Here is a 24,470-nt window from a genome sequence, read left to right on the forward strand (position 1 = left end):
GGGGTTACATTAGCCTTTTCCGCTTTTTTATATCCTCTTTTTCCCTTTGAAGTTGCTGGATAGTGTTGAGCAGGACTCTGTAGTTGCTGCGGAATGGACTCAGTCAGAGATCAATACGATCAGACCAAAAGCCATTTATTGCAAAGCATTAACTCCTTATATACTATTGCTTACACACACCTACAGCAATTTGGCATATAATGATTGGATACTTGTCTTGAAGACCCTTAGTGACTAAAATATAATTGGTTAAGCACAGGTGTGAGAACTTGACCTTGAAAGCTTGCCAACAGTCGACAGTTCTCATAGCTCGGTGAATTCCACCTTCTTCATATCTTGCTTGCTTAAGCTTCCGTGGGCCTCTCATGGCCTTGCTGTATCTTTTGGAGTTATTCAGAGCTCATGTACCAAATATTCATTCTCCTGTGAGAACACTGTCTCCACATGTAATCGTAGGCCAAACCCTAGCATGTTGCCATGATTTGTTCCTTTCTGGTATGACCAGGATGACAACACACCTCCTTTATGTGTTTTACTAGTGTTTCCGGATTTTGCACTTGTTCAGTAGTGAAGTTCCAAAGCACTGGAGGGGCCCTGTGTACTAGATACTCGCCCATACTGTCTCACACATCCTGCCACTCATGACTGTCCAGCCTTGGGGAAAATCTCTTGATCCTTCTATATCATCATCTAACCTCAGACAAGACCCAAACCCAAATTTGCTTAACTTTAGAGATCAGACAATATGGCTGTGGGTAAAATACACTCTGTATGTGGGCCAACATGGTGATCCTCATCACAATCAGCAGGCAGGCCTCAAGGGTACCCAAAGGCCATTCAAAACCTTCAGAACTCTTAAATGATACTATAAATTGTCTCCTATGGGAGCTGGGAGCATAAGGGAATGTCTTCTTCATAGGTTGACCACTCAAGGAGGAAACAAAAGATGTGCAATTGCTAAACACTTCCATTATATACCTCTCAAATTATAGAAGTGATGACCACACCGGGAACGCAAGCTAGATCAGTTTCATGATCAGTGAGTGTTTTGTATTACAAGTCATTACCATAAAGTACAGCGAAACAAGAACCTTAGCCTAGGTCCCCCAGCCGATAAACACTAAAACAACAGATACCATCTGTAAGTAAGGTACGACATGCTGAATCTCTGAGATCAAGAGCAACAACTTTGAGAGCCAATAAATCAGTATTGTGATGTGTGACTATTAATCTGAAGCAATGATTGCATATCACTAATAATATAAGGGAAATAACAAGGGAAGAGAATATAACCACTCACCACCTCCTGACCGAGACCCAGCCCGACCTGAGCAGTGATCTAGCCCTTCCGGGTAACTCCCCCCAGTTTCTATACTGGGCTTGACATGCTGTGGTATGAAATATCCCTTCATCTAGTTTGGTTCAGGTGTCCTGTCTCTGCTTCCTCCCAGCTTCCCCTCCTCCCTGGCAGAGCATGAGACTCAGAAAGTCCTTGGTCGGAGTAAACAATGCTTAGCAACAACTGAAAACATCAGTGTTATCAGCATTGTTCCCATGCTGAAAGTCAAAAACACAGCACTGCACCAGCTACTAAGAAGGAGAAAAATGACTGCTACTGATGAAGCTGGGACAGTATCTTATCCCATTTTTTCCTTGCTCTAGGTTCAACTCCTCTGAATTGTAAGATACAATTCACTCAGGGCTACAGGGCAGGCTGAGAAAAAGCCTCATCGGACCCCATGTCATAGAAGGCATAAACCTACTCTCTTCAAAACTGTGAGGTGTCTTTTCATGTTCAGTCACCTTTGAGCAGGAGTTGTTTGTTTTTCCAAAAGAAGAAAAGGTAGAAGTGTAGAAAGGCCCTAGTAAGGCCCTGCCCTGGCTGCTGAGGACAGAAAAGTGTCCTTTTAGATGCCCAAACACCTCTCTGGGGTCTGTGGGACCAGGGTAGAGTTGGCTCCTTCGGCAAACTTGCATTCGCTGTTTCCTGATACTATCACACCATCTGTGAGCAGTGGAGACCTGTTCCAGTCCAAGGAAGAGGACATACAGCCCCTTTTACTGTAAATGTCTCTAACCACAGTTGTGCTGTTCAAGCACAACTTTGGCTGTACAAGAAATTCTCTAATACATGGAAACATTAACATGCAAGTAGGTGCTAGACAGCACTAAACAGCTTTCAGAACCTCTAATTTAATGTGATGAACCAAAAGATTTCACAGCTAGAAATTGGGTGGAGAAGTGATTCAGAGCAGCCCTGTGGAGAAGGACTTAGGAGTGTTGATTGATGTGAACCTGAACATGAGCGGCAGCATGAGCTCTCAGCCCAGAAAGCCAGCCATATTCTGGGCTGCAGCAATAGGAGCGTGACCAGCAGGTCAAAGGAGATTATTCTTCCCCTCTAGTTTGCTCTTGTGAGACCCTACTTGGAGTACTATGTGCAGTTTTGGTGTCCTCAACAGAAGAAAGACTGTTGGAGTAAGTCCAGAGGAGGACTGTGTAGGAGTTAGGTGAACAATAAAATGTCCTCTGCTGAAGATACTGTTAAGAAACCTTATTTGCTAGACTTTCAATAACTAAAATCTGCCCAAATAAATTATTCCCTGCTGTCCTAAGTTAATTATGTAAAAAAAAGATATTATTGTTGGTGACTCCTTTGTTTTGATGATGATATTGAGTCAGACACCTAAAAGCCATTGTTCAATAAGAATTTGAGCATGCAAGAAATAAGCATCGCAACAGCATTACTTTGCTTTTTTGTCAATAACTACCAGCTCTTCTACAATGCTTTTCTATCAGTGGTTTAGGAGTTTAAAAATCAACACTCAAAACCTTTACCTGTATTTTAAAGATAAGGAAACTGAGGCACAAAAACAAACAACTTATCTAAAACCTCCCAACAAACCATTGGCAGAATAAGCAGAACTCATTTCTGCATTAATGCTTTCAGGTCCGAAGAAAATCAAGGGATGAATAGGAATGAAAGGGAACCCAAATCAGTGGCTCTGCCTTAGAAACCATCCTGTACTCTGATAGGTTGTGACTTCTCAAGCAGATTGTGGATTCTGGCAAGGCAATCTGAGGAGAGTTGCACCAGTTCTGTAGTATCACCACGAAAAAGAGTTGCAGAACATGCCAGTAGGAAGAAAACATTAATTATAAAACTTTTCTAAAGGCAGAAGAAGCTAGGCTAGGCCAGGAAAAAAAACCCAAACAAACAGAAAAACAACAAAAAACCACCACCACCAAAAAGAAGATCCCCCCCCTCCCAAAACCCCAAACCCATAAAATTAGCTTTCAAGCAACTTCCTGCTCAAGAATCTAATAGGAACAGTATCTTAGATTCATCTGTCCTGTCTACAGTTCTGAGTGTGTGGATGTTATGGATGTATTTGCAAGCCAGCCCTGCAGTGATTTAAAGAATTGTGTTACAGATTGGTACTATATATCTTGAAAAAAATTGAAACGTAGGACAAAACTTTCACAAAATCCTCCATTGCTTAAAAATAATTAATGTAGATATATAACATTTTTGCCCAAAGGCATACTGCAACTCAGTAGCAGAGCTGGCTGTCCAAGTCAACAGAGTTTTTTTTGGGGTTATTTTACTACACTTCTATTACAAGCTTCCATTCTGCAGTCCACCTTTTGTTTTCTCTTTTTAATTTATTTATTAAGGAGAAAAACAAGCTTTTCCTGAAGAACTTTTTATTTTATATTCCTTTTCAAGATATTCAGAGGATTTGCTTCCCAGGAAACCATGGAGCCATCATTTTGTAAAGGCTATTTGAGCATTTGTTCACTAATACAGGTCTGCTGAATCAAAGCAACTGATTGACAAACAGAGGCTCCACTCTAATACAAGTAAATCCAAACAAGTAATAAAACTTTTACAAACATGTGAAGGAAAAACACCTAAGTGGAAGACAAGATGCTGACCTCATCCAACTCCTGCTGAAGCTAGGGGAGCACCACTGCCTATCACTGCTCAGGCACTGAGCCTAGCACAGGCCTGTCTTTTTCTAGAGATAAGTTGACTTTTATTTTTTTGGTGGGCAAGAACAAAACAGAAACCACTGGCACCAATATCTCATCTTCTGTAATATGCCTGAGGCTCACTATACAAATAAGCTTTCCATTTTCATCTTCCTAATGCTATTTTTAGAACATACTAGCAGTGCCAGATATCTCTTTCAAAGGCTGGACTCTTCAGAGCTGGGGTTAAGATTTATAACCATGTGCTTGCTGGCCACAGATGTTGAAGATGACAGGTTTGTGGGAAAAGCCTCCATTGTTAAGATGACATTGTTCAAAAACCTGTTTAGAATAGTTACTCACAGCATCTTGAGAATTTCAACATAACAGCCAAGGATCCTGTCTGCCTGGGCACTCAGCTCAATGCTCATGGCGTTGCAGGTAGGACTGACCATCAAGCAGTCAATTAGGTTGGGCTCACTGTCATTGCCAACGTTGGCTATCATCTTCTGATTAGCTGTGTTGTTGCACTCCACTTCCATGTGAATTTCATTTGAAGTGACAATAACTGGTTTGAGACAGGATTCAGTCAAGATGGCCTCTTGAGAGACCAGGTCAGGACTTGTGTGAAGAAGGCGGAGTGACAGATTAGGCTTTCGGTCACATTGCTGCTGGCAGCCATTCCTGATTTCCTTCAGGCTTGGTGAATTGTCTCGACTGAATTTAAAATATAAACAAATAATTTCAATAGACAGACATAGCAGTAGAGAGCAGGAGAGAGAGTTCAACACTGAGAAGCCAAGATCTTTTGCAATTTCACACTGCATTTCACTGCAGCCCACTGAATTGCTTTCTTCCATGTAATTGAATTACTGAAATAAATTAAAAATACTGGACACTGCTCTGGGTAGTGTTTACTTCACAAAGACTCTTATTGAGCACTTTCATCTGCTGTTGGCCTGAAAAGGATGGTTATGGCTGCCTTAGAGAAATATCTCAAGAGTGGTCAAGATCAGCATCCTAGTCTGTTGAACATCTGGCTGTTGAACTTCATCCCTGAAGTTACTGCAACTTGCAGTAACTGCTGAGCTCCTGGCAGCACCAGCACTTCCCCCATTTTCAAGCATGAGAGCTAAAGATGTGCAATAAAAGATTGTCATGCTCACTGCCCCAAAACATACTTCAGTGAGTACAAGTGAATGAAGGTTCAGCATCTTTCAAGTTTTCAAGCACAGAGCTTGAAATATAATCACATATCTCCAAAAACATGCATATGATTGACCAGAATTCCCACATGTAATGCTAGCAATGAAAAGACATGCTCTCACATACCCACACCCATGCTCACACTGACCTTGTTTACAGATGCCATGTGTTTGGAAGTGAGTAACATGCAGTCAACTGGGAATTCATACTGACCTGTTGATAAATTCCTCGTAACATGAATAAATGGCTGCTAAGCAGACAGCTACAATATTTGGCAGGACTCTGGGATGGGGGCATTGTCCAGATGGACCATGCATGCTGAAAAACAAAACCCAAGGTGAAATAATTGTAAAGATTTCTGTGGGCAAAAGCAGTCAGACAGAATGGGATGCCAGAACTGTATAGACTGCCTTGGGAAACTTCAGAAGGGCCATAACAGAGTTATTTTAACCCTGTAAATCCCTACCCAATGGCCTTGTTTATGAAATGTATCTCTACAGTCCCCCCCAAAATTTCACCATGACTGGGCATTATGTGGTCCCAAGTTAATGGGAATTTCTTTGGAGAGGCTCTGAGTCTAAATGCATAAAAAGAATGTACACACAGCCAAGTTCATTTGCTTCTAGGGTGTAACTAGGCAGAAAACACCAGCCATATTTTGAGAATTAGTTTTAAAATAAAAAATAAAATTATGAAAAAGAAACTTCAGCAACACTGCCTCATGGACTCTTCTAATTTATTTGCTGTTTGCCAGCAACAAAAAGCACCAACTACTCTTAACAGCAAGAAAAGAGATAAACAGGGCCGTGAGAAGTAACAGTGTCGTGGTTTAAGCCCAGCATGTAAATAGGACTGGAAATATACTATAAATTAAATGTAACTAACCTATGAATAAAATTCTTCACCACTTCCATTCCAGTATTCAGCTCATTCAAAGCCAGAATATACTCCTGAGTAAACAGCCGCAACAGAGGGCACTTCCCAAAATCCTGTCCAAAAAGTAGAGACTCAGTGAAGATCGTGAAACCATGGCTACAATGGACATAAAAATTGTGGGTTGTCAAAAAAAATAAACTCGAACACAACCAAATTCACTTTGTATTATGCTGACAGCTTCAAGAGCACAGTACCACTCCATGCTGAAGTAACATTCTTCCCACTAATAATGGCATGCTTGCCAATTCTCCTCTTTCCCCCATACCCACCTTGAAACAAAAGACACGTTTAATGAAACAAAACAAAACCCCATCTGCACTTACATTTCTTTTATACACTTCACTTTACACTTTTATTTTGAAATTAATTTTTATTGTCTTGCAAATTTGCTTACACTCATAACTCCAAGTTTTTTTGAAATGCAACTAAAAAAATAATTTTTTACTTCCGTTTTTTACATTCTATCTATTCTGGATTTTGAGAAAAAGTTTTTGACATGCAATCAATAAGCAATCAAGTATAAAACTAGAGACCAGTTCTTTCTCCAGGGGTTTTATTCCAGCTACAAAGTGAATTTGACAGGTGAGCTCACTTTCTTAAAATCCTCCAGTCGGAAAAGCACCTGCTAACTAAAATCCTGCATCTCCTCACATCACCTGATATTTTTAGATGTAAAAGTAGAATCTGCTGTCTGCTTAATGTTCCAGCACATTTCTTCACATTTACACAGGTGCAATCTTATTATACAGGTGTTACTGAACTACAAAGATAAATTTAAAGTGGTGAACAAGGCTCACTGAGGATAAACAAGCCCTTCCAGTTATCTCTCAAGCAGCTGGCTGTGGAAGAAGAGTCATACTGAAAAAATAAATGGCAACTGAAATTTAAAGAAATGCCACAAGGGGTAACAAACTGGAGGTCTGTAAAAGGGAGGATACACTCCCAAATCACTGAAACCTTGTTACTCATTTTGGTTTCAGTCACTTCTATAGCACAACCTATATAAACATCTCAAAGGTTTTACAGCTACAGAAAATTACCAAAAATGCCTAGGCAGAACCACGCCTTCAAGTGTCACTCTTTGCTAGCACTGAATGGCTACCTGGTAAGTTCATCCAGCAAAGGGACTGTGAGTGATTTCACAGTTGGTATTGCAATTAAAATCATCTGTCATGGTTTAAGCCCAGCTGGTAACTCAGAACCATGCAGCCACTTGCTCACTCCTCCCCCTTCTTCCCCCCTGCTCCCGGAGGGATGGGGAGGGGAATTGAAAGAATGTAAATCCCATGGGTTGAGATAAGAACAGTCCAGTAACTAAGGTATAATACAAAACTACTACTACCACCACAAATAATAATAATGATAAGGGAAATAATAAGGGGAGAGAATATAAAACTAAAAAGGGAAAAGGAAAAAAAAAAACAAAAAACAAGTGATGCACAATGCAATTGCTCACCACCCACTGACCAATACCCAGCCTGACCTGAGCAGCGATCTGGGCTTTCTGGATGACTCCCCCTAGTTTATATACTGGGCGTGACATGCTGTAGTATGGAATACCCCCTTGGCTAGTTTGGGTCTGGTGTCCTGTCTCTGCTTCCTCCCGGCTTCCCCTCCTCCCTGGCAGAGCATGAGACTGAAAAGTCCTTGATTGGAGTAAGCATTTCTTAGTAATAACTAAAAACGTTGGTGTGTTATCAGCATTGTTCTCAGACTAAAGCCAAAATACATCACTGCACCAGCTACTAAGGAGAAAAATAACTTACAGCTGAACCCAGGACAAACTTCTCCAAGCTGACCAAGTTCCTGTAACATGTACACTCACCATGTTGTGTTTGAGAATCCTCTGTACCGCTGGTGTGAACACTTCTATCACAACCATGGACCGTGGGCGCTCTCGGCAATGCTGTAATGAGTAACAAGTCATTTTGTGAGCTGCGGAAGTCATGAAAAGGGGTCTCCTCTGGCTTCGCACCTCATGCATGGATTACCCCAAAATTAACAAGATCCAAGGGCTAAATTAATCTTTCCTGGGATTAGGGTACTTTTAATGCTGCTTCTTCCTATGTATTTGTTGGTATCTAATGGAGGATTACCACGGGAGCTTATGAAGTACATGAGTTCCTTTCCCTGCTTCTCATTCTCCACAAAACTCACTGAAATGTAGGGTTTTTGAGACTTCTACCCCTTTTAAAATTTGCCAGCAGTTTTAAAAGTAAATGGGTCATCATGACTATGCAATCTGATGCATGAAGAATATGGATCTATTTATCATAATGGTGCTGTTAAATATTTAGTTGTTGACCAAAAGCTGAAAACAATTTGGGCATGAGGTAAGGCACTATAGGAAAAAAAAACAAACAAACAACCGCCCCCTCAAAGAACTACATTCATAGACAATTATTTCAGAAAGCAAAGCTGTTCTGATACCTTGCAAAAGAATTCACAGAGTTCAGGAGGAGGATGGTTGTTTTCCAGCAAAGGTGCAGTTGCCTTTAAAAAGAAAGACAGAAAGAGAGAGAACAATTTAGAGGATTGCAACTGGAGTAAGCATCTTGCAGGGAAATATTTTGCTTGAGGGAAAAAAAGCAGCTCACTTTTAAAAAGGAATGACAAAAACACCAATATAGAAATTAGAGATGGGCTGTGTGTTTATTTTACATGTGTTTATTTTACATGTAAGCTCAAGCACACCTTTGCTATGCACCCTTTGTGAAATTTTGCCTTTAACTGTATCAGTATAAATATATAACACAACAAAAGAAGCACAATTTTAATAATGGCTTAAATAAAAACAGGAGCAAGCCAATTGTTTCAGGATGCAATACAGCAAGGATGAATCAGACTACCTGTTTCAGTTACAACATCTCCCCAAAAGAAAAAAAAAAAAATAAATACACACACATCCTTACATCCTTTATGAAAGAATTCAAGCTCTTTTTGTGAGAAATAAGTCACTACAAATACCATAGCACTGTTCTTACCTTGGTGGACACTATTTATCAAAATCAAGCATCTAACTTTGTGCAAGTTGAGATCAACCATTCCTTCTCTGTTGCTATGCAAACCAATGTGCTTACGCTTAATAAATGCATTAGAGGTCATACCTGCCACTGAAGGTGTAATGAACTTATGTGGTTGCTATTTCCTTGGTAAATTAGAAAATGGAACTAGAATACTTTATTCTCTCTATGTGATACTGCCTTCTGGTTTTTCAAGTCTTGAGCTAAAGGGATTACCAGTACCCATTTAAAAATAAGACTCTAAATACAGTGGCTAGGACACTGTATTAAGCAAGTGAACACCAGATATTTTATCTGAATGGCATCAGGAGTTTTACCAAGGCAGATTGCTTTGTGTTTTTGCCCTCCCTCTTGTCTCTTTAAGAAGGCCACCTAATCCAACTTTCCTGCTCACAACAGGGCCACTTTGCATCTTTTATTAGAAAATCCTTTCCCCAGAACAAGTAGTTATATCTGAGGCCTGAATTGCCCTTGGCACTAGGGTAAAACGAAAGCTGCAGCAGATCTCAAAGAGAAGTAAATACCACTTCATAAACTTATCTCAGTGGCTGATTCTAGCTAAAATGATATATCAAGCAGCAGTCACACCTACTGGCAGCTACATGCCACCTTGTCATATTGCAGAAAGTGTCAAAGGGATGTGATAAGATCGGGTGGTAGTGAGGTTCTATATTATATTACTGGGTAAATCTGGAAATTGACAGTGACTGAAATTAAATTACAGTGATGGGGAACCAAGTTCTACCTTTTTGATAAAATGTTGAGATTTTATATTTTGTTGCACAAAGAGATGCCATTTGATTAGCTTATTTCTATGTCTAAATAAATGCAAGCTACAGAAAATAAAAAAGTTGAGGAAGATATTTTTATAAATCAAGTAAGCAGGGGGTTAAACTGCAATGACACATACACATATCTACACTTACAAAAACAATCACTTGCTCACATACCATCAGCAATGGAGACATTTTGTATATGGTAACATTAGCCCCTCAGAAAACTACTAAGCCTAAGGGTTTTATAGGGCATGTCTGGAGATGATGTTTTGACTATTTCAAGTACATATATAGATGTGAAAATTGCACTGTGTAGCCGAGTAAGGAGGCCATTAACCCTCAATGTGCTGTTCTTGACAAGGAAATATTATTGTTACTTATCTATGAAACAAGAAAAGAGAAATGACAAAACCACACAAATCCCAGTAGAACAAATGAGTGCGACCCTGCTTAAATTCACCAGCATTGGTGGAAATGCTTTCACATTTGCATGCTTCACTGGGGCAGAGGCAAGCATTAACAGAACTATTAACAAACAATACAGATTTGTCCTTGGATTTTGTCAGAAAGATACTCACCACAATAATGTTCTCATGGTCTTGAGTGGTTAAGTTGTTCTGAAAGAGTTGTATAGAAGAAATGACTGAGCAAAGAGTACTCTCAATTGGCACATCAGCATACACAGTCCTCTTGGCTACCACTAGATACAAGCAGAAAAGCTCAAGACTGCAACTCCTTATTTTCATAATAAAAATCATTGCCTTGAAATCATTCTCTTAAAGAAGGTGGTATACTCTCTGATATGAGGCCTTGTGCAAGCTTCCATTTCTCCCTCAGCACATTCAGATCCAAGTCACCCCAGCCATGAAAGCTGAGTGTACAAACACCAGGATGCCAGAGCAGGTCTCAATCATTTGGAAAACTGAAGCCAGCAATACATTTCTCAAAAATGTTTTCTTACAACAGGCTGTATTTTTTTTGTGTGTGTTTTATTTTTTGTGGGGTTTTTTTGTTTGTTTTTACAAAAATTAATAATAGGATTGTTGTGTTGTATACCATTTGTTGGCAAACTAACTGATGCAGTTTTTCTGAAATTTTTTCTTCAATCATAGAACCAGTGAAAGCCAATAAATTTACTGGAAGTCACCTATGCTACTACCTGAGTAAAAGAGATTGCTTTTGTCTTTCTCAGCAGCATGATCCATTCAGAGGTTATAGAGTTGTGAGTTGCTAAGATCTTTGCCTACTGCAAGAAAAGCAGATAGCAACATTTTTGCTATCACAAATCTTTGTACATCAGAACTGACATGAAAAACCTGCTTGGCATTACATTTCCTGTCCATGAAAGGTTAATTATTTCAAATAGATGCCATAAAAGGAGGATAGATACCGCTGAACCTCTGAAGAACAACTTTTTTTTTTTTGACAGAACTGGTAATAATAAATAGCTGCATAATAAATTTATTGATATATACATTATTGCTACAAGAATTATCAGTCATGAAAACAAAGCCAATGGAAGTCCAAGGGAGGCTTGTCACTGACTTTAAATAAGATATGAATCAGACCAGTGATAAATGTATCACAAACAATCAACAAAACCAAACAAAAAGCCTCAGGAGAAATTTTTTGTTTTGTTTCTAGAAATCTACCTAATAAGTGTGAAATTCTCCTCCCCAGCAATTACAAATTCCACTCAAGTCAGCAGAAGTCAGGAGCAGACTCAAAGGCAGAATTTTGAAAGCCCAAGTTAAAATAAAACCCACCACAAACTTTTAATTGTTTGTCTATCGTCTAAATGGACAATGTCTTGCAGGGGCACTACTGAGGTCATACCTCTAAGAACAGCTTTGAGACAATCTCCAGTGGTGCTTGGTGAATGGAGTCATCCTGAAGTGGAGATGTCAGTGCCATGTCCACCAGTGTCCTGATCTCCTTCAACACCACCTCCCAGCGGCTAGGGTTACTGAGCACCTTCTTGTACTTGTAAATCTTCTTCTGCAAGAAAAATGAAAGGGTCATGCTGACACCACCATGAACAACTTGAAACAAGTGAGTGAATATGTGCTTCCTACATGCAACTGCCAAGTGGGCTGTTTTGTATTTTGAGTTTTGCTTTTTTGTTTGCTGAAAAGCTGTACTTGAAACATTTAAATGTGTCCTAGGTTCAGCAGTAACAGTCATTTTTCTCCTTCTTAGTAGCTGGTGCAGTCCTGTGGTTTTGACTTTCACCCTAGGAACAACACTGATAGCACCGATGTTTTCAGTTGTTGCTAAGTAATGTTTACTCTGACCAAGGACTTTTTCAATCTCATGCTCTGCCAAGGAGGAGGGGAAGTCAGGAGGAAGCAGCGACAGGACAACTGTCCCAAACTAACCAAAGGGGTATTCTATAACACAGCATTCATGCCTGGTATATAAGCTAGGGCAGCTACCCAGGAGGGCTAGATCACTGCTCGAGTCAGCCTGTGTATCAGTTGGAAGGTGGTGAGCAGTTGTATTCTCTTCCCTTGTCATTTCCCTTATCATTATTGTTGTTGGTAGCAGTAGTGGTTTTGTATTATGCCTTAGTTATCGGACTGTTCTTATCTCAACCCATGGGAGTTACATTCTTTCGATTCTCCTCCCCATCCCTCCAAGAGTGGGGAGAGGAAGGGGGTGGGAGTGAGTGAGCAGCTGTGTGGTTCTGTTACTGGCTGGGCTTAAACTACAACAGTTCCTTGTGGCACCCAATGTGGGGTATGAAGGGTTGAGATAGCAACAGATCTGACCAGAGTGTGTCTAATCACATTTGTGATAAGCATTTATTGTTTTGGATTAATAGTCACACGTCACAATGCTGATTTATTGCCTCTCAAAGTTGTTGCTCTTGATCTCACAGTTTCAGCATGTCATACCTTACAGCCTGTATTTGATGTTTTAGAGTTTATCGTCTGGGAGACTTGGGCTAAGGTTCTTGTTTCTCTGTACTTTATGGTAATGACTTGTAATACAAAAGACTCATTGATCATGAAACTGATCTGCCTTGCATTCCTAGTGTCCCACCTCTATAATTTGGGAGGTATATAATGGAAGTATTTAGCAATTTCACATTTTTTTCCCCTCCTTGGGTAGTCAACTTGTGAAGGAGACATTCCCCTACATTCCCAGCTCCCCCACCAGCCTATTTACAGCATCATTTGAGAGTTCTGAAGGTTCTGAATGGCCTTTGGGTACCCTTGAGATTATTTAGTTGTTTACTCTGACCAAGGACTTTTTGAGTCTCATGCTCTGCCAGGGAGGAGGGGAAGCTGGGAGGAAGCAGAGACAGGACACCTGACCCAAAGTAGCCAAAGGGGTATTCCGTACCACAGCACGTCACGTCCGGTATATAAACTGGAGAGAGTTACCCAGAAATGCTAGATTGACAAAATAAAAACCACAACAACATGGAAAGAAAGATGCTCTGGAGTTTTAAACTTAAAGTGAAAAAAAGGAAATCAGGTTTTTATTTCTTCCACAGAAGAAATTGGTATAGACATATGAGGTTTTCTTTTCCATCATCTCCTCTTGTAAGCACCTTATTCTCATGCTAATAAGAGGTACCCGTTATTACAGGGGGAGAAGCCATCAAAGCATCATTCTATAGACACTTTATTCTACACTGCTAATTGATGAATTCACATTTAGAATTAATAAAAATCAATAGCATCAAAGTGCAAAATCCCAGTAAACACACAGGCTTTTTTTTCTGTCTTAAAAGATCCTGAAAAGTCACACTGTCATCCTCTAGTTGTAACAGAAACTAACTTATAAAGTCTCCAAGTCTTCCATGCAATAGCATTTCTACTCTCAAGAAAAGCATTCCTGGCTGCCTAATCCCATATGTCCCAGTTCTCTGCATACCCCCGCACTACATATGGACATGCCCAAAGCTATTTCATCAGTTGCCCCATCCACAGACCAGCAGAAGACAATTCTTACCTCCTCAGCAGCCATGTTGCCACAAATAACTGGAGTAGAGGCTGCTTTGTATTATAAATAATATTCTTTAGAGAAAACCAACCCTCCCAAATCCCCAGAGTTGGCTTGATGCAACTCTGTAAGTTTAAGGAAACAATGACGAGCGTTAGAAGGCCTCTCCCCAAAACAGTCTAAAGGGTGCACTGGAACCAGGAGAGGCTTGCTAAGCCAAGCAGCACTGGAGCAGCACTGGATGTAACACTTGGACCCAGAGCTAGCAGGGAAGGAGCTCTGCTGCCCGAGGAGAGCAACTGCCAGGACCACAGCACTTGGTTTTGTTCATATGCCCTTCCACTCATCACTATGTGTGAATTTGGTCCTCTGGTCAAAGGGATGTCAAGAAGTTTGGATAGATACTCAGGTTTCTTAAATAACACAGGCTGGTGCTTCTTTTTTTACTTTAAAACATCAGTGTTTTGCACTAAAAAATGGATCTTACATTCCTAGGCAGCATTTCCAGGAAAATCACAAAAACTGCCCATGTCGTGAAGCTTGCAGATTCAGCTGCACATTTTGGTCTTTCAATCGCCAGTGTAATAAAGGCAGAGAACTTTGCAAAGGGTCAGCCTGCTCTATTTTGTTTTGGAGTTTTGCTGCTATATGGCATTTCCTCCTTCATTCGCAGAGGGCAGCCTCTGCAGGAATCATCTGAACAGGCTGGCTCTCTGCTTATCAACTGCTTCTTTTCCACCATGGCAGGATATTTAATGCTCAACAGAAAACACAGTCACCTCTATACCCTATCTGAAACACATGAGAACAATACAGAAAAATAAAGATTTCAGATGCCTTGGGTTTGTCAATGTTGTTAGAGGGGGGAGAAGAGGGTGGCACTGGGCTGACATGTAAAAGGCTGATAAAGCAATTTAATTATCTTTTAAATTAAATTCATGCAAGAACAAAAGCACACTGGCAAGTAGTTTACACTTTCAGTGCATTTTAAGCTACTGTAATGCTAAAGGAACATGAAACCACATACTGCAGACACTAACAAATGTGTTTGGAACTTCAGAACTGAGCAAATGCCACCAGCATTACTTCTACCATAATTACAGATTTCTTAGAATCTTTAGGAAACTTGAATCAGAGTTGATTTTCTATTATTCATGTGATAAACACATAAATGTATTGGCTTTTGCAAATCATAGGTGTGGTTATGTGGATATAACTATACAAGTGTATAGTAACAAAAACAAAGCTTGATAAAGACACAAGATGAGCAAAACAGAGTCCCATAGTAGAAGAATCTGTAAAGAGAAGGGGGGGAGGGGTTTGCATGCTTGATATAAGAAAAGCTAGTGCCTGTAAAATATAAAGTACTTTTTAGCTTAACTTAGGTTGTAGAAAGAGAACAATGTTTATGTTGTTAGCCTGTGGAATTTAGTGGCCCCACTAAACCTGAGTTAATTGTTTCACACTGTAAGAAACTATGGACTAGAGTATTGTTTATTAAGATTTATGTTAAGCCCAATGTAAAGATTAGGCAACAAAAAGATGAAATCGCTTATGCAAACAGCCAACAGACACTGATAAGATCACCGCCAGAGACCCAGGAACCGACATGAACACAGAAGTAAAGATGTATAAAAAGGGGCTGTTTGAACTGCTCAGTACGGCAGTTGGTGGAGCGCAGACTCCCCTGTCGTCCAGCGCTGTTTTTGCTCATATTCTACTTGCTATAATTAATAAAATTTTAATTGGATTATGATCCGTTGTGGTCTCAATTTATAACAACACTAGTCCTCTAAAGTATCTTTAGTTTTAAAGAACAGTGTTTGTGTTGTAAGTCTGTGGTGAGATAACAAGATTTAGTGACCCCACTAAACATGAATGAGTTATTTCACACCATCCTTCTACTTATCAGTTAGTTTAGAGACAGAGCCTCCCAAACATCTGCTAGTTTGGGATACTCCTTGTCTGCCCATCCCGCTATAAATTTTGCAGGAAGATCACACTGTTTTAAATCTTTGCTAGTTATCAGAATAATTACAGATATGGCTGGTTTTAGCTAGTTGTGTGATTACTGGGGCATTCAACTGTGCCAAAGGTGAAAAGTACACTGTGAGGAAGACTGCTTAATTCATCCTCAAGACCCCTGCCCACAATCATTGAAGAGCAGTGAACAGACACCAAGAGGAGAAGACTAATGATAATAAATTACTGGACTTAGTTATAATGTTCCCTGCCTATACGCAGGACTTATGAATATGTATGTGACTAATGGAATTGTGAAAGTATATAAACTTGTAATAAATACTAATCATTTGCGCCTCTGGCTACGGTCATGCACCCAGCACTGTTTGCTTTTGCTTTATTGACTTTGTCCCTCAATAAAACCTTGTTATCTTGTTTAGAGGAGTGAATTCGTATTTCACATTCATATAGTGCCTTTCTTTAGGGTCTTGCTGTTAGACCTACTCCAGAACTAAGTAAAATCTAAACTTCAAAGCCAACCAGCCAGCTTTGTAACTTGAAGCAACTTTTTTCTTACTGAGGACACTAAACAAAGCTAGCTCAACAGATACTTTTTCCACATTGAAATCTATTCCTTGGTTCTGTAATATGAAGAAATCAAATTCAAAGCAGAATTCGAAGCTGGATGAGAAGTGGGGTCTGGCAGAGCACAAGAGCTGCCTGCTCTGGGCTGCCCTTTGCTGCTGAAGGAAACCCTCTTGCCCAACAGGATGCTGCTCAGACAACCCACCACAAATATCTTTCTTCAGCTGTCAAATCCACTCTTGCTTGGGGGAGAGGGAGGAGTAGGGGAAGTTTCCTTTCCCTTTTAGACATGTCCATTAAAAATTAAAGTGATTATGATGATGATGTACATAAAAGACAGCAGGAGCTGTACTCCCTGCTACACAAGAGAGACCTAAACAAGCTGCTGCTCAGACCAGGCAGACAGTGACTCCAAGGGAGCATCAGGGAACAGCTACCTTTGCAGACATGCTGAGCCCACCAAAAAATAAAAATCCAAACTTATCAGTTTCTGCATCATGTTTTCAGCACAAATGGTTGTGCTGCACTGACGTACTAAGCTGTAATCTGCAAACAACATTACAGAGGTCTGGAATGATGGTGGGAAAGCAGCAGAAAATAAATAAATAAATAGAGGAGCCATCCCCAAGAGGGTTGAACTCTGCTATCTTGAACCTTTGTCTATGTTTTTCTCATCATCAAAAACGCTGCTGTTTTTCTCATCAGAATGCTTTTCTCTGTTGAGCACCTTGCTTAAAGCTTCAATTAAAGCTTGAAACCTATCAGTCAGTTACAGAAGCAATTTGCTCTGCATCAGCAAGCACCTAGCCAACACCAAACCATCTGCTTTATTCTACCTGTGCTGATTCCAGAGCAAGGAGAAACAATAATCACTCACAAGCTTAAAAGCAAAGCTGCCTGGTAAAAACCCATATCTGAGAACAGGCATGTCAACATGTGTGAGGAGTTCATTCCCCCTGGATGCAGATGCAAAAGATGCCTTCAGCTGCTGAAAATACACAACATTCATCATTAATAGCATGTAGAAGAAAAATACTGGGATGGGAATACAGTTTCTCTGGAATTTCACTAAAAGCAGCAGCTCCTGTGACAATTTATGTGAGCGATGGCAACATGGACTTTGACTCTCCTAGTTACTGACCAGCCAGAACCACACAGATAGTGTAATTCCAAAATCTTGCTATGCTGACTTTAAAAGCAAACCCACTGAATTTAATAAGTACCCAGAAGAAGCAGCATGGGGAATTAAGTGACACTGATAGGGCATCCTTCATTCTCAAATCAGTCTAATTAAATCTTGCAGAAACCCAAAGACCTAAGCCTCAGTCCTCTTTTAGAGGAGGAGGAATTGAAGTCCACATGTGAAAAACTACTTTTCCAGTGTTATTAAGCAAGCAAACGTGACAAAAATCTGTAAGCAGTGTTTTTTGCCATCAGTGTTCAAAAGCTCCTGAACACTGCTGTGAAGAGAAAGTTCAGGAGAGCCTAGAAAACTTTTAGCTTTTTCAGTAACATCTTTATATGTTTTTCAATCCCATAATAGCCTCACTCCATAGTCCTTGCTCAAACACCACTTCCTTAGAAAAGATGATAACATTGATGTAGTTGACATCTAAGAAAAATGGAGACAAATGCACAAAATTGGACAGCATGGAACAACTGCCTTTTTCAGCCCTAGCAAGGCCTTTCATATTAGGAACGTCTTAAAACACTTGATCCAAAACAGGCAAGAAAGTTAGCCTTCTTTATGACCAAATTTTTTCTTTACTTTGCTACTGGTGGCCAGGAAATGTTCTGTGCTCTTGGGAACCTATCTGCAAATAATATCTTCATTACATTACAAAAAATTGCCAACCCTAATCCAGAACAGCCTGTTAAATTCTAGTGCTCTGCTCTTCAGCCCTTTACCACACAGCAACGTAACTCATCACTTCTTTACTGGAGAAGCTGGAGCTACTGCAGGCGCATATGCTGACTTTGAGGGCTGTGTCTGCCAGCAATTGTTTATTTTTTGCTGAGCAACGAGGTCAGTTCCAGAAAAGGGAAAAGGTCAACCTCCCACACAGAGGCCCTCCCCAGCTCATTGTGGAGATGGCTGAGCCAAGCTAGTTGGCAGTGCTTATGTTAAATGGAGGTGCCTCTTGCTAAATGAGAGTGTACAGAAGAAAAAAGGACACAAAGAGCAGACACCAGAACAGTCTTCTCCACTGTAGCAGCACATTTTGTTAAAATGCTGCACGAGAAACAGGAATAGTTGCTTGTGATGTTCAATCCACATGCTTAGCTTGTCCTACAAAGCCCAGGAGCTGCACCATGCATTTTTGAGCACCACCTGCTGGCATTCTGTCTATTAACTCAATACTTTCATGGAAACAAAGATGACAACGCATCCCCATGCCATGCTAGATCCATATTCTGCTTTTAGCACTAGCAGGCATCACTTATTTCCCAATATTCTGAAAAATATGCAAGAGTAACTTGTTGCTAGGAGAATTTTCCCTGGTAGCCAGAGTCTGACTTAAATCACTAGCAGGATCCACTGAAAGCCTTCTGAACCAAGTTCCTAATTACAGCATATACCAATATGAAGAAAAAAAGCAATTCACCTGAAAAGACTAAGTCTATAAAAAGTCCCATTCCAGGCAAAGGCCTGGAGCCAGGATGAGATTATAGAAACTCTTCTAAATCAAGGAATTCAGACTGCTCATGCTGCAGTATCCATATTCTTCATGACCTTCTGAAGGTTTTGCACAGAAAGACTAATGTGCTGTTCTCTAAAACAGTTTCACAACAACAGCAGCAAACTTTTGCACTCTACCGTATTTTCAGGTCAAGGCATTTTCTGCATTTTACATTTTAGCCAGTGATAAATGCTGAAGTGCATCAGCTCCTCTACTTTGGTCGCTTCTCTGAATGCAATCGGTTTGGTTAATGCTCACTTGCCTGAAAACTCCTTGCTACAGGCCAGAGAAATGGGGGGAAACATTATAAGCTAGACATGTCCTGATTCTCACTCGGTTAAGGACTAAATAATACTTCATTTTTTTTGCCAATTCATGTAAATAAACATCCTGATGAAATCACCATTATTTACTGCACTGAGATTGGCACCCATGAATCTATGCTCTGAATAAATGTACCAAATGACAGTCCCTGCCTTGAACAGCTCATGGTCTTGATGATTTAAAGCAAGAAGGAGAGACAGAGCAAGAAAACCAAGCTGTTTTCCTTGAGGTTATATGGCAGTTCAGGACCAGAGCAGAACTGAGGTCTTCTGATTCTCAGGCTTCCATATTACTTGCTAGCTCATAGCACCTCTAAGTAAAAGCACCACCAACATGCACTGGGGACTTAGCAAGCAAGTTGAATGTTGATACCCCATTGCTGTGCTTCCCCATAACATAATCTTCCCCTACCCCTTGATTCAATCTACAATCATACACTTATTTTTTCCCTTACCAGTCTCTACCACCTTGTTCCAGATCTCACTAATCCAGGCAAGAACCCCAAACACGCAGATCACAATGCTTCAAAGGCAAAAGAATTTAATGGGTTCAACTGTTAATAATGCACAACTGGAACAACCACACAGATACTACTCCCAGGCACAGTTTGTCCTTTGCTCAGACACCACTTGGACAGAACGACTGCAAAGGAAAGGAATGCTGAAACAAAAATTTAAAAGGATGAAACACTGAATAAACACATTTCTGCTTTGACCAAGTGCAAAGTGGATGTGGGACCAGAAGGTGCACAGGTGTCCTGAGTTCAGCAGTGGCAGTCATTTTTTCTCCTTCTTGGTAGCTGGTGCAGTGCTGTGTTTTGACTTTCAGGCTGGGAACGGTTGCTGATAGCAAGTATGTTTTGAGTTACTGCTCAAATGTTTGGTTTGTCCAAGACCTTTTCTGAGCCTCATGCTCTGCAGGGAGGAGGGGAGGCCGGGAGGAAGGAGAGGCAGGACACCTGACCCAGGCTAGCCAAAGAGGTATTCCATACCATAGCACGTCATACCCAGGATGTAACCGGGAGAAACCCGGAAGGGCTGGAGCTCTGGGGGGATGGAGGAGGTATCGGTCGGTGCTCGGTCAGGCAGGGTGGGGTGAGTTATGGGTCGGTGGGTGGTGAGGTGTTGTATTCTCTTCACTTGTTATTTGCTTTATCATTATTATTTGTAGTAGTAGTAGCAGTAGTGATTTATGTTATACCTTAGCTATTAAACTGTTCTTATCGGAAGCCGTGGGGGCTACATTCTTTGGATTCTCCTTCCTAACTCTCCAGGAGCTGGGGGAGCAAGTGGGGGAGTGAGTGCGGACTTGGTTTAAACCACAATAACAGGGCAGCCTCCTTACTTGCCACACAGCATGACAATGGGCAGCTGTGACATTAATGCTTGAACAACTTGTCCCAAAAACGTATTATATATCTAAATATATATGTCTCCATCACCTTTGCACACAGCTGTAATATGACTAAGCATCCTTCTGGACTTCTGCTTTCTGGTGTGCTCCAGTGCTGCAAAGATACCATTCAGCAAGAATGTGGGATGAGAGGCTGGGATAGTGTCATGGTTTAAGCCCAGCTGGTAACTCAAAATCACACACAATAGCTTACTCCCTGCCTCCCCCTTCCTCCCCCTGCTCCAAGAGGGATGGGGAGGAGAATCAAAAGAATGTAACTCCCATGGGTTGAGATAAGAACAGTCCAGTAACTAAGGTATAATGTAAAAACACTACTGCTACCAACAATAATAATAATGATAAGGGAAATAACAAGGGAAGAGAGTACAACTGCTCACCACCTGCCAGCCGGTAACCAGCCAAATCAAGCAATGATCTAGCCCTTCTGGGTAACTCCCCCCAGGTTATATACTGGGCATGACATGCTGTAGTATAGAATACCCCTTTGGTTAGTTTGGGTCAGGTATCCTCCCTCAGCTTCCTTCTGACTTCCCCTTCTCCCTGACAGAACATGAGACTCAGAAAGTCCTTAGTCAGAGTAAACATTATTTAGCAACAACTAAAAACATCGGTGTTATCAGCGTTGTTCCTAGGGTGAAAGTCAAAACCACAGCACTGCACCAACTACTAAGAAGGAGAAAATTGACTGCTACTGCTGAACCTAGGACAGTATCCACCTCTTATTCCATACCATTCACATCATGCTCAGAACCCACATTTTAAAAAAATGTACCATTGTTCTTGTCTCATATATATATATATACACATCTGCTCAAAGATATATCACTCCTTAGTGCATGGACGAATCCCTATGAAGCTGCGGAGTTCATCCAGTCCATGATGTCAGGCTCCATCTCTTGTAACAGTCTTTCAGAGCAGGAGAGATGGTGTGTAGTGCTGGATTGTTACCTGCTTATGACACCGCCTAACACTTCTGGTCACTGCAGATTGTCTGTTTTTGTCTAAATTCAGTCCTTGTTGGGATGATGGCAGGAGGGAAGTCAGGGCCAGTCACTGGTGACCTGAAGACATATAGTTGGTGGGCTATATAAGTGCGACATAGCAGGCAACAGCATGTAACTGAGTTCATTGGCTGTTTTCTGTAAAATCAAATCCCCTTGAGGTACACATCTGACTTCCCCATCTTCCCGCATTACCCACCAAGTATATCCGGGTCCCTGAGCAAAAGCAATCCCACAAGTGGGTTTGCATTTACCAGAAGCAGGAATAATCCAGACTGTCTATCCCAGCAAATTCTTTATGTGCACCACAGGAACTTTGTTCCCTTCTACAGCATGTAAACGTACTGATTGGGCTGGGCCATCCCTGTTGGCTTTCCCAGAAGCTGGTGCATGGTAGGGTATGTGATATACCCACTCAATGCCATGCTATCTGGCCTAAGTGTCCATAAGGTTATTCCGGAAATGAGTCCAATTGACTGACACAATTCTCTCTGGGGTGCCGTGTCACTCCAGAATCTGTTTCTCAAGGCCCAGGATAGTGTTCCAGGCAGATGTATGGAGCACAGTGTGTTTCCAGACCTCCGGTGGTTGCTTCCGCAATGGTAAGCACATGGTGCTTGCTTTGTAGGTTGGTGGGAGTGTGATTTGGTCAACCTACCAGGCTTTCCCATATTTCTACTTCAGCCATCATCCTCCATAGCAGGAAGGCTTTAACCGCTTGTCTTGCTTAATTGCAGCACATATTTTGCAATCGTGACTCACCTGGGCAATAGTGTCCACTGCCAAGTCCACCTCTCGATCATGAGCACAGCTATGTATTGCATCTCTGCTCTGATAGTCTGAAGCGTTGTGGGCCCACCGGGCCAAAAATAATTCACTCTTATGATGACTTCTAGAATTCCTGGATGACTGGGATTTCCTACCAGAGCTTGTTGTGTAATTTGGGCAACCCACTTACTCCATGTAAGCTATTAGAAGGATTAGGATTATTTTCCTCCCTTTCTCAAAAACTTCTTCCTCACTATCACCCAATACGATAATGACATCAATGTACTGCAAGTGTTCTGGAGCTTCCCCCTGTTCCAGGGCAGTCTGGATCAGTCCATGACAGATAGTAGGGCTGTGTTTCCACCCCTGGGGGAGTCAATTCCAAGTGTACTAGAAGCCCCTCAAAGTAAAAGCGAACTGTGGCCTGCACTCTGCAGCCAAAGGAATTGAGAAAAATGCATTGGCAATATCAGTTGTGGCATGCCACTTGGCTGCCTTTGACTCTGGTTCATACTGAAGTTCTAGCATGTCTGGTACTGCAGCATTCAAGGGTGGTGTGAATTCATTCAGGCCATGATAGTCTACTATAAGTCTCCACTCTCTGTTAGAGTTCCACACTGGCCATATTGGGGCTATTAAAGGGTGAGCAGGTCCTAGTGATCACTCCTTGGCTCTCCATTATACGGATCAGTCTATGGATGGGAATCAGGGAGACTTGGTTGGTGCGATATTGCCACCAGTGTGCTGTTGTGGTCACAATTGGCACTTGTTCTTCGACCTTCAGCAACCCCACAAAGGAAGGATCCTCTGAGAGACCAGGCAAGGTGGATTTCTGCTTAATTTCCTCTGTCTCCAAAGCAACAATACCAAAAGCCCCCCTTTTGGGGTCATTGAAATACCCTCTCCTGAGACAGTCTCTGCCAAGCATGCATTGAACATCAGGAGGAACTTCTTTACTGTGAGAGTGACAGAGCACTGGAACAGGATGCCCAGGGGGGTTGTGGAGTCTCCTACGTTGGAGATATTCAAGGCCCACCTGGACAAGTTCCTGTGTGATATATTCTAGGTTACCCTGCTCTTGCAGGGGGGTTGGACTAGATGATCTTTTGAGGTCCCTTCCAACCCTTGTGATTCTGTGATTCTGTGATTGGAGCCTCTGGACCACTCGCAATGTGGTGCTTTTGTCACTTCCTCCCAGTCAGGCTGATTTCAGCCTCCAGTACAGTCAACTCTTGGGATCCTCCTGTCACTCCAGAAATATAAATGGGTTCCACCTCTTGACAGCTTGATGGCAGCAGGGTATGCTGTGCACTGGTATCTACCAGAGGCTTATACTTCTGTGGGACTGATATACCAGGCCATGTGATCCACACAGTCCAGTAAATCTCATTGTCCCCTACCTCCACCTGGCTAGTGGCAGTGCCCCTCTAATAGTGATCAGCTCTTCCACTCCATCTGGGAACCTGTTCACCAGAGACTGAAGCTTCAGCTTTCATGGGATGATCATCCTTGACCTTTGTTCTCTTCTTCAATTCACTCACCCGTTCCTTCAGAGCTGAGGTAGGTTTTCCATCCTACTTTCTCATGTCTTTTCTGTGATCCCACAGCTAAAACCATACGGTGGCCCATGGTGTGTACCTTCTATATCTTCACTCTGGAGCAGTAGGGTGCCTTTTGTTAATAGCTGAGATGTGTGTTGGTACATGTGGGGAGCTGGTCAGATTGGATAGATTGTCTCTCAATTGTTTTAACTCCTGGGACAGTTTTTCCACATATGAAATGATGGAAGGGGTGAGATTGTCTTTGAACGCTCGGAGTTGACGAATCAATTCATCCACTGTTGGTGGTACTACTTCATGCTAGTTT

At 41.4% G+C, this 24,470-nt stretch overlaps 1 protein-coding gene across 1 annotated transcript in view; it reads right to left on the reverse strand.

The window, feature by feature from the left end:
• Positions 1 to 24,470, reverse strand: part of LOC117438313 (C-Maf-inducing protein-like) — a 203,529-nt gene that overhangs the window by 45,931 nt on the left and 133,128 nt on the right. The window contains exons 4-10 of the mRNA XM_034073862.1: positions 11,753 to 11,914; positions 10,495 to 10,533; positions 8,548 to 8,610; positions 7,943 to 8,023; positions 6,067 to 6,170; positions 5,395 to 5,499; positions 4,339 to 4,692 (exon numbers count right to left, since the gene is read on the reverse strand). Of these exons, the coding sequence (XP_033929753.1) occupies positions 4,339 to 4,692; positions 5,395 to 5,499; positions 6,067 to 6,170; positions 7,943 to 8,023; positions 8,548 to 8,610; positions 10,495 to 10,533; positions 11,753 to 11,914 (908 nt within the window). The remainder of the gene's footprint in view (positions 1 to 4,338; positions 4,693 to 5,394; positions 5,500 to 6,066; positions 6,171 to 7,942; positions 8,024 to 8,547; positions 8,611 to 10,494; positions 10,534 to 11,752; positions 11,915 to 24,470) is intronic.

Source organism: Melopsittacus undulatus, assembly GCF_012275295.1.
Source record: "Melopsittacus undulatus isolate bMelUnd1 chromosome W unlocalized genomic scaffold, bMelUnd1.mat.Z SUPER_W_unloc_9, whole genome shotgun sequence".
Taxonomy (NCBI): Eukaryota; Metazoa; Chordata; class Aves; order Psittaciformes; family Psittaculidae; genus Melopsittacus; species Melopsittacus undulatus.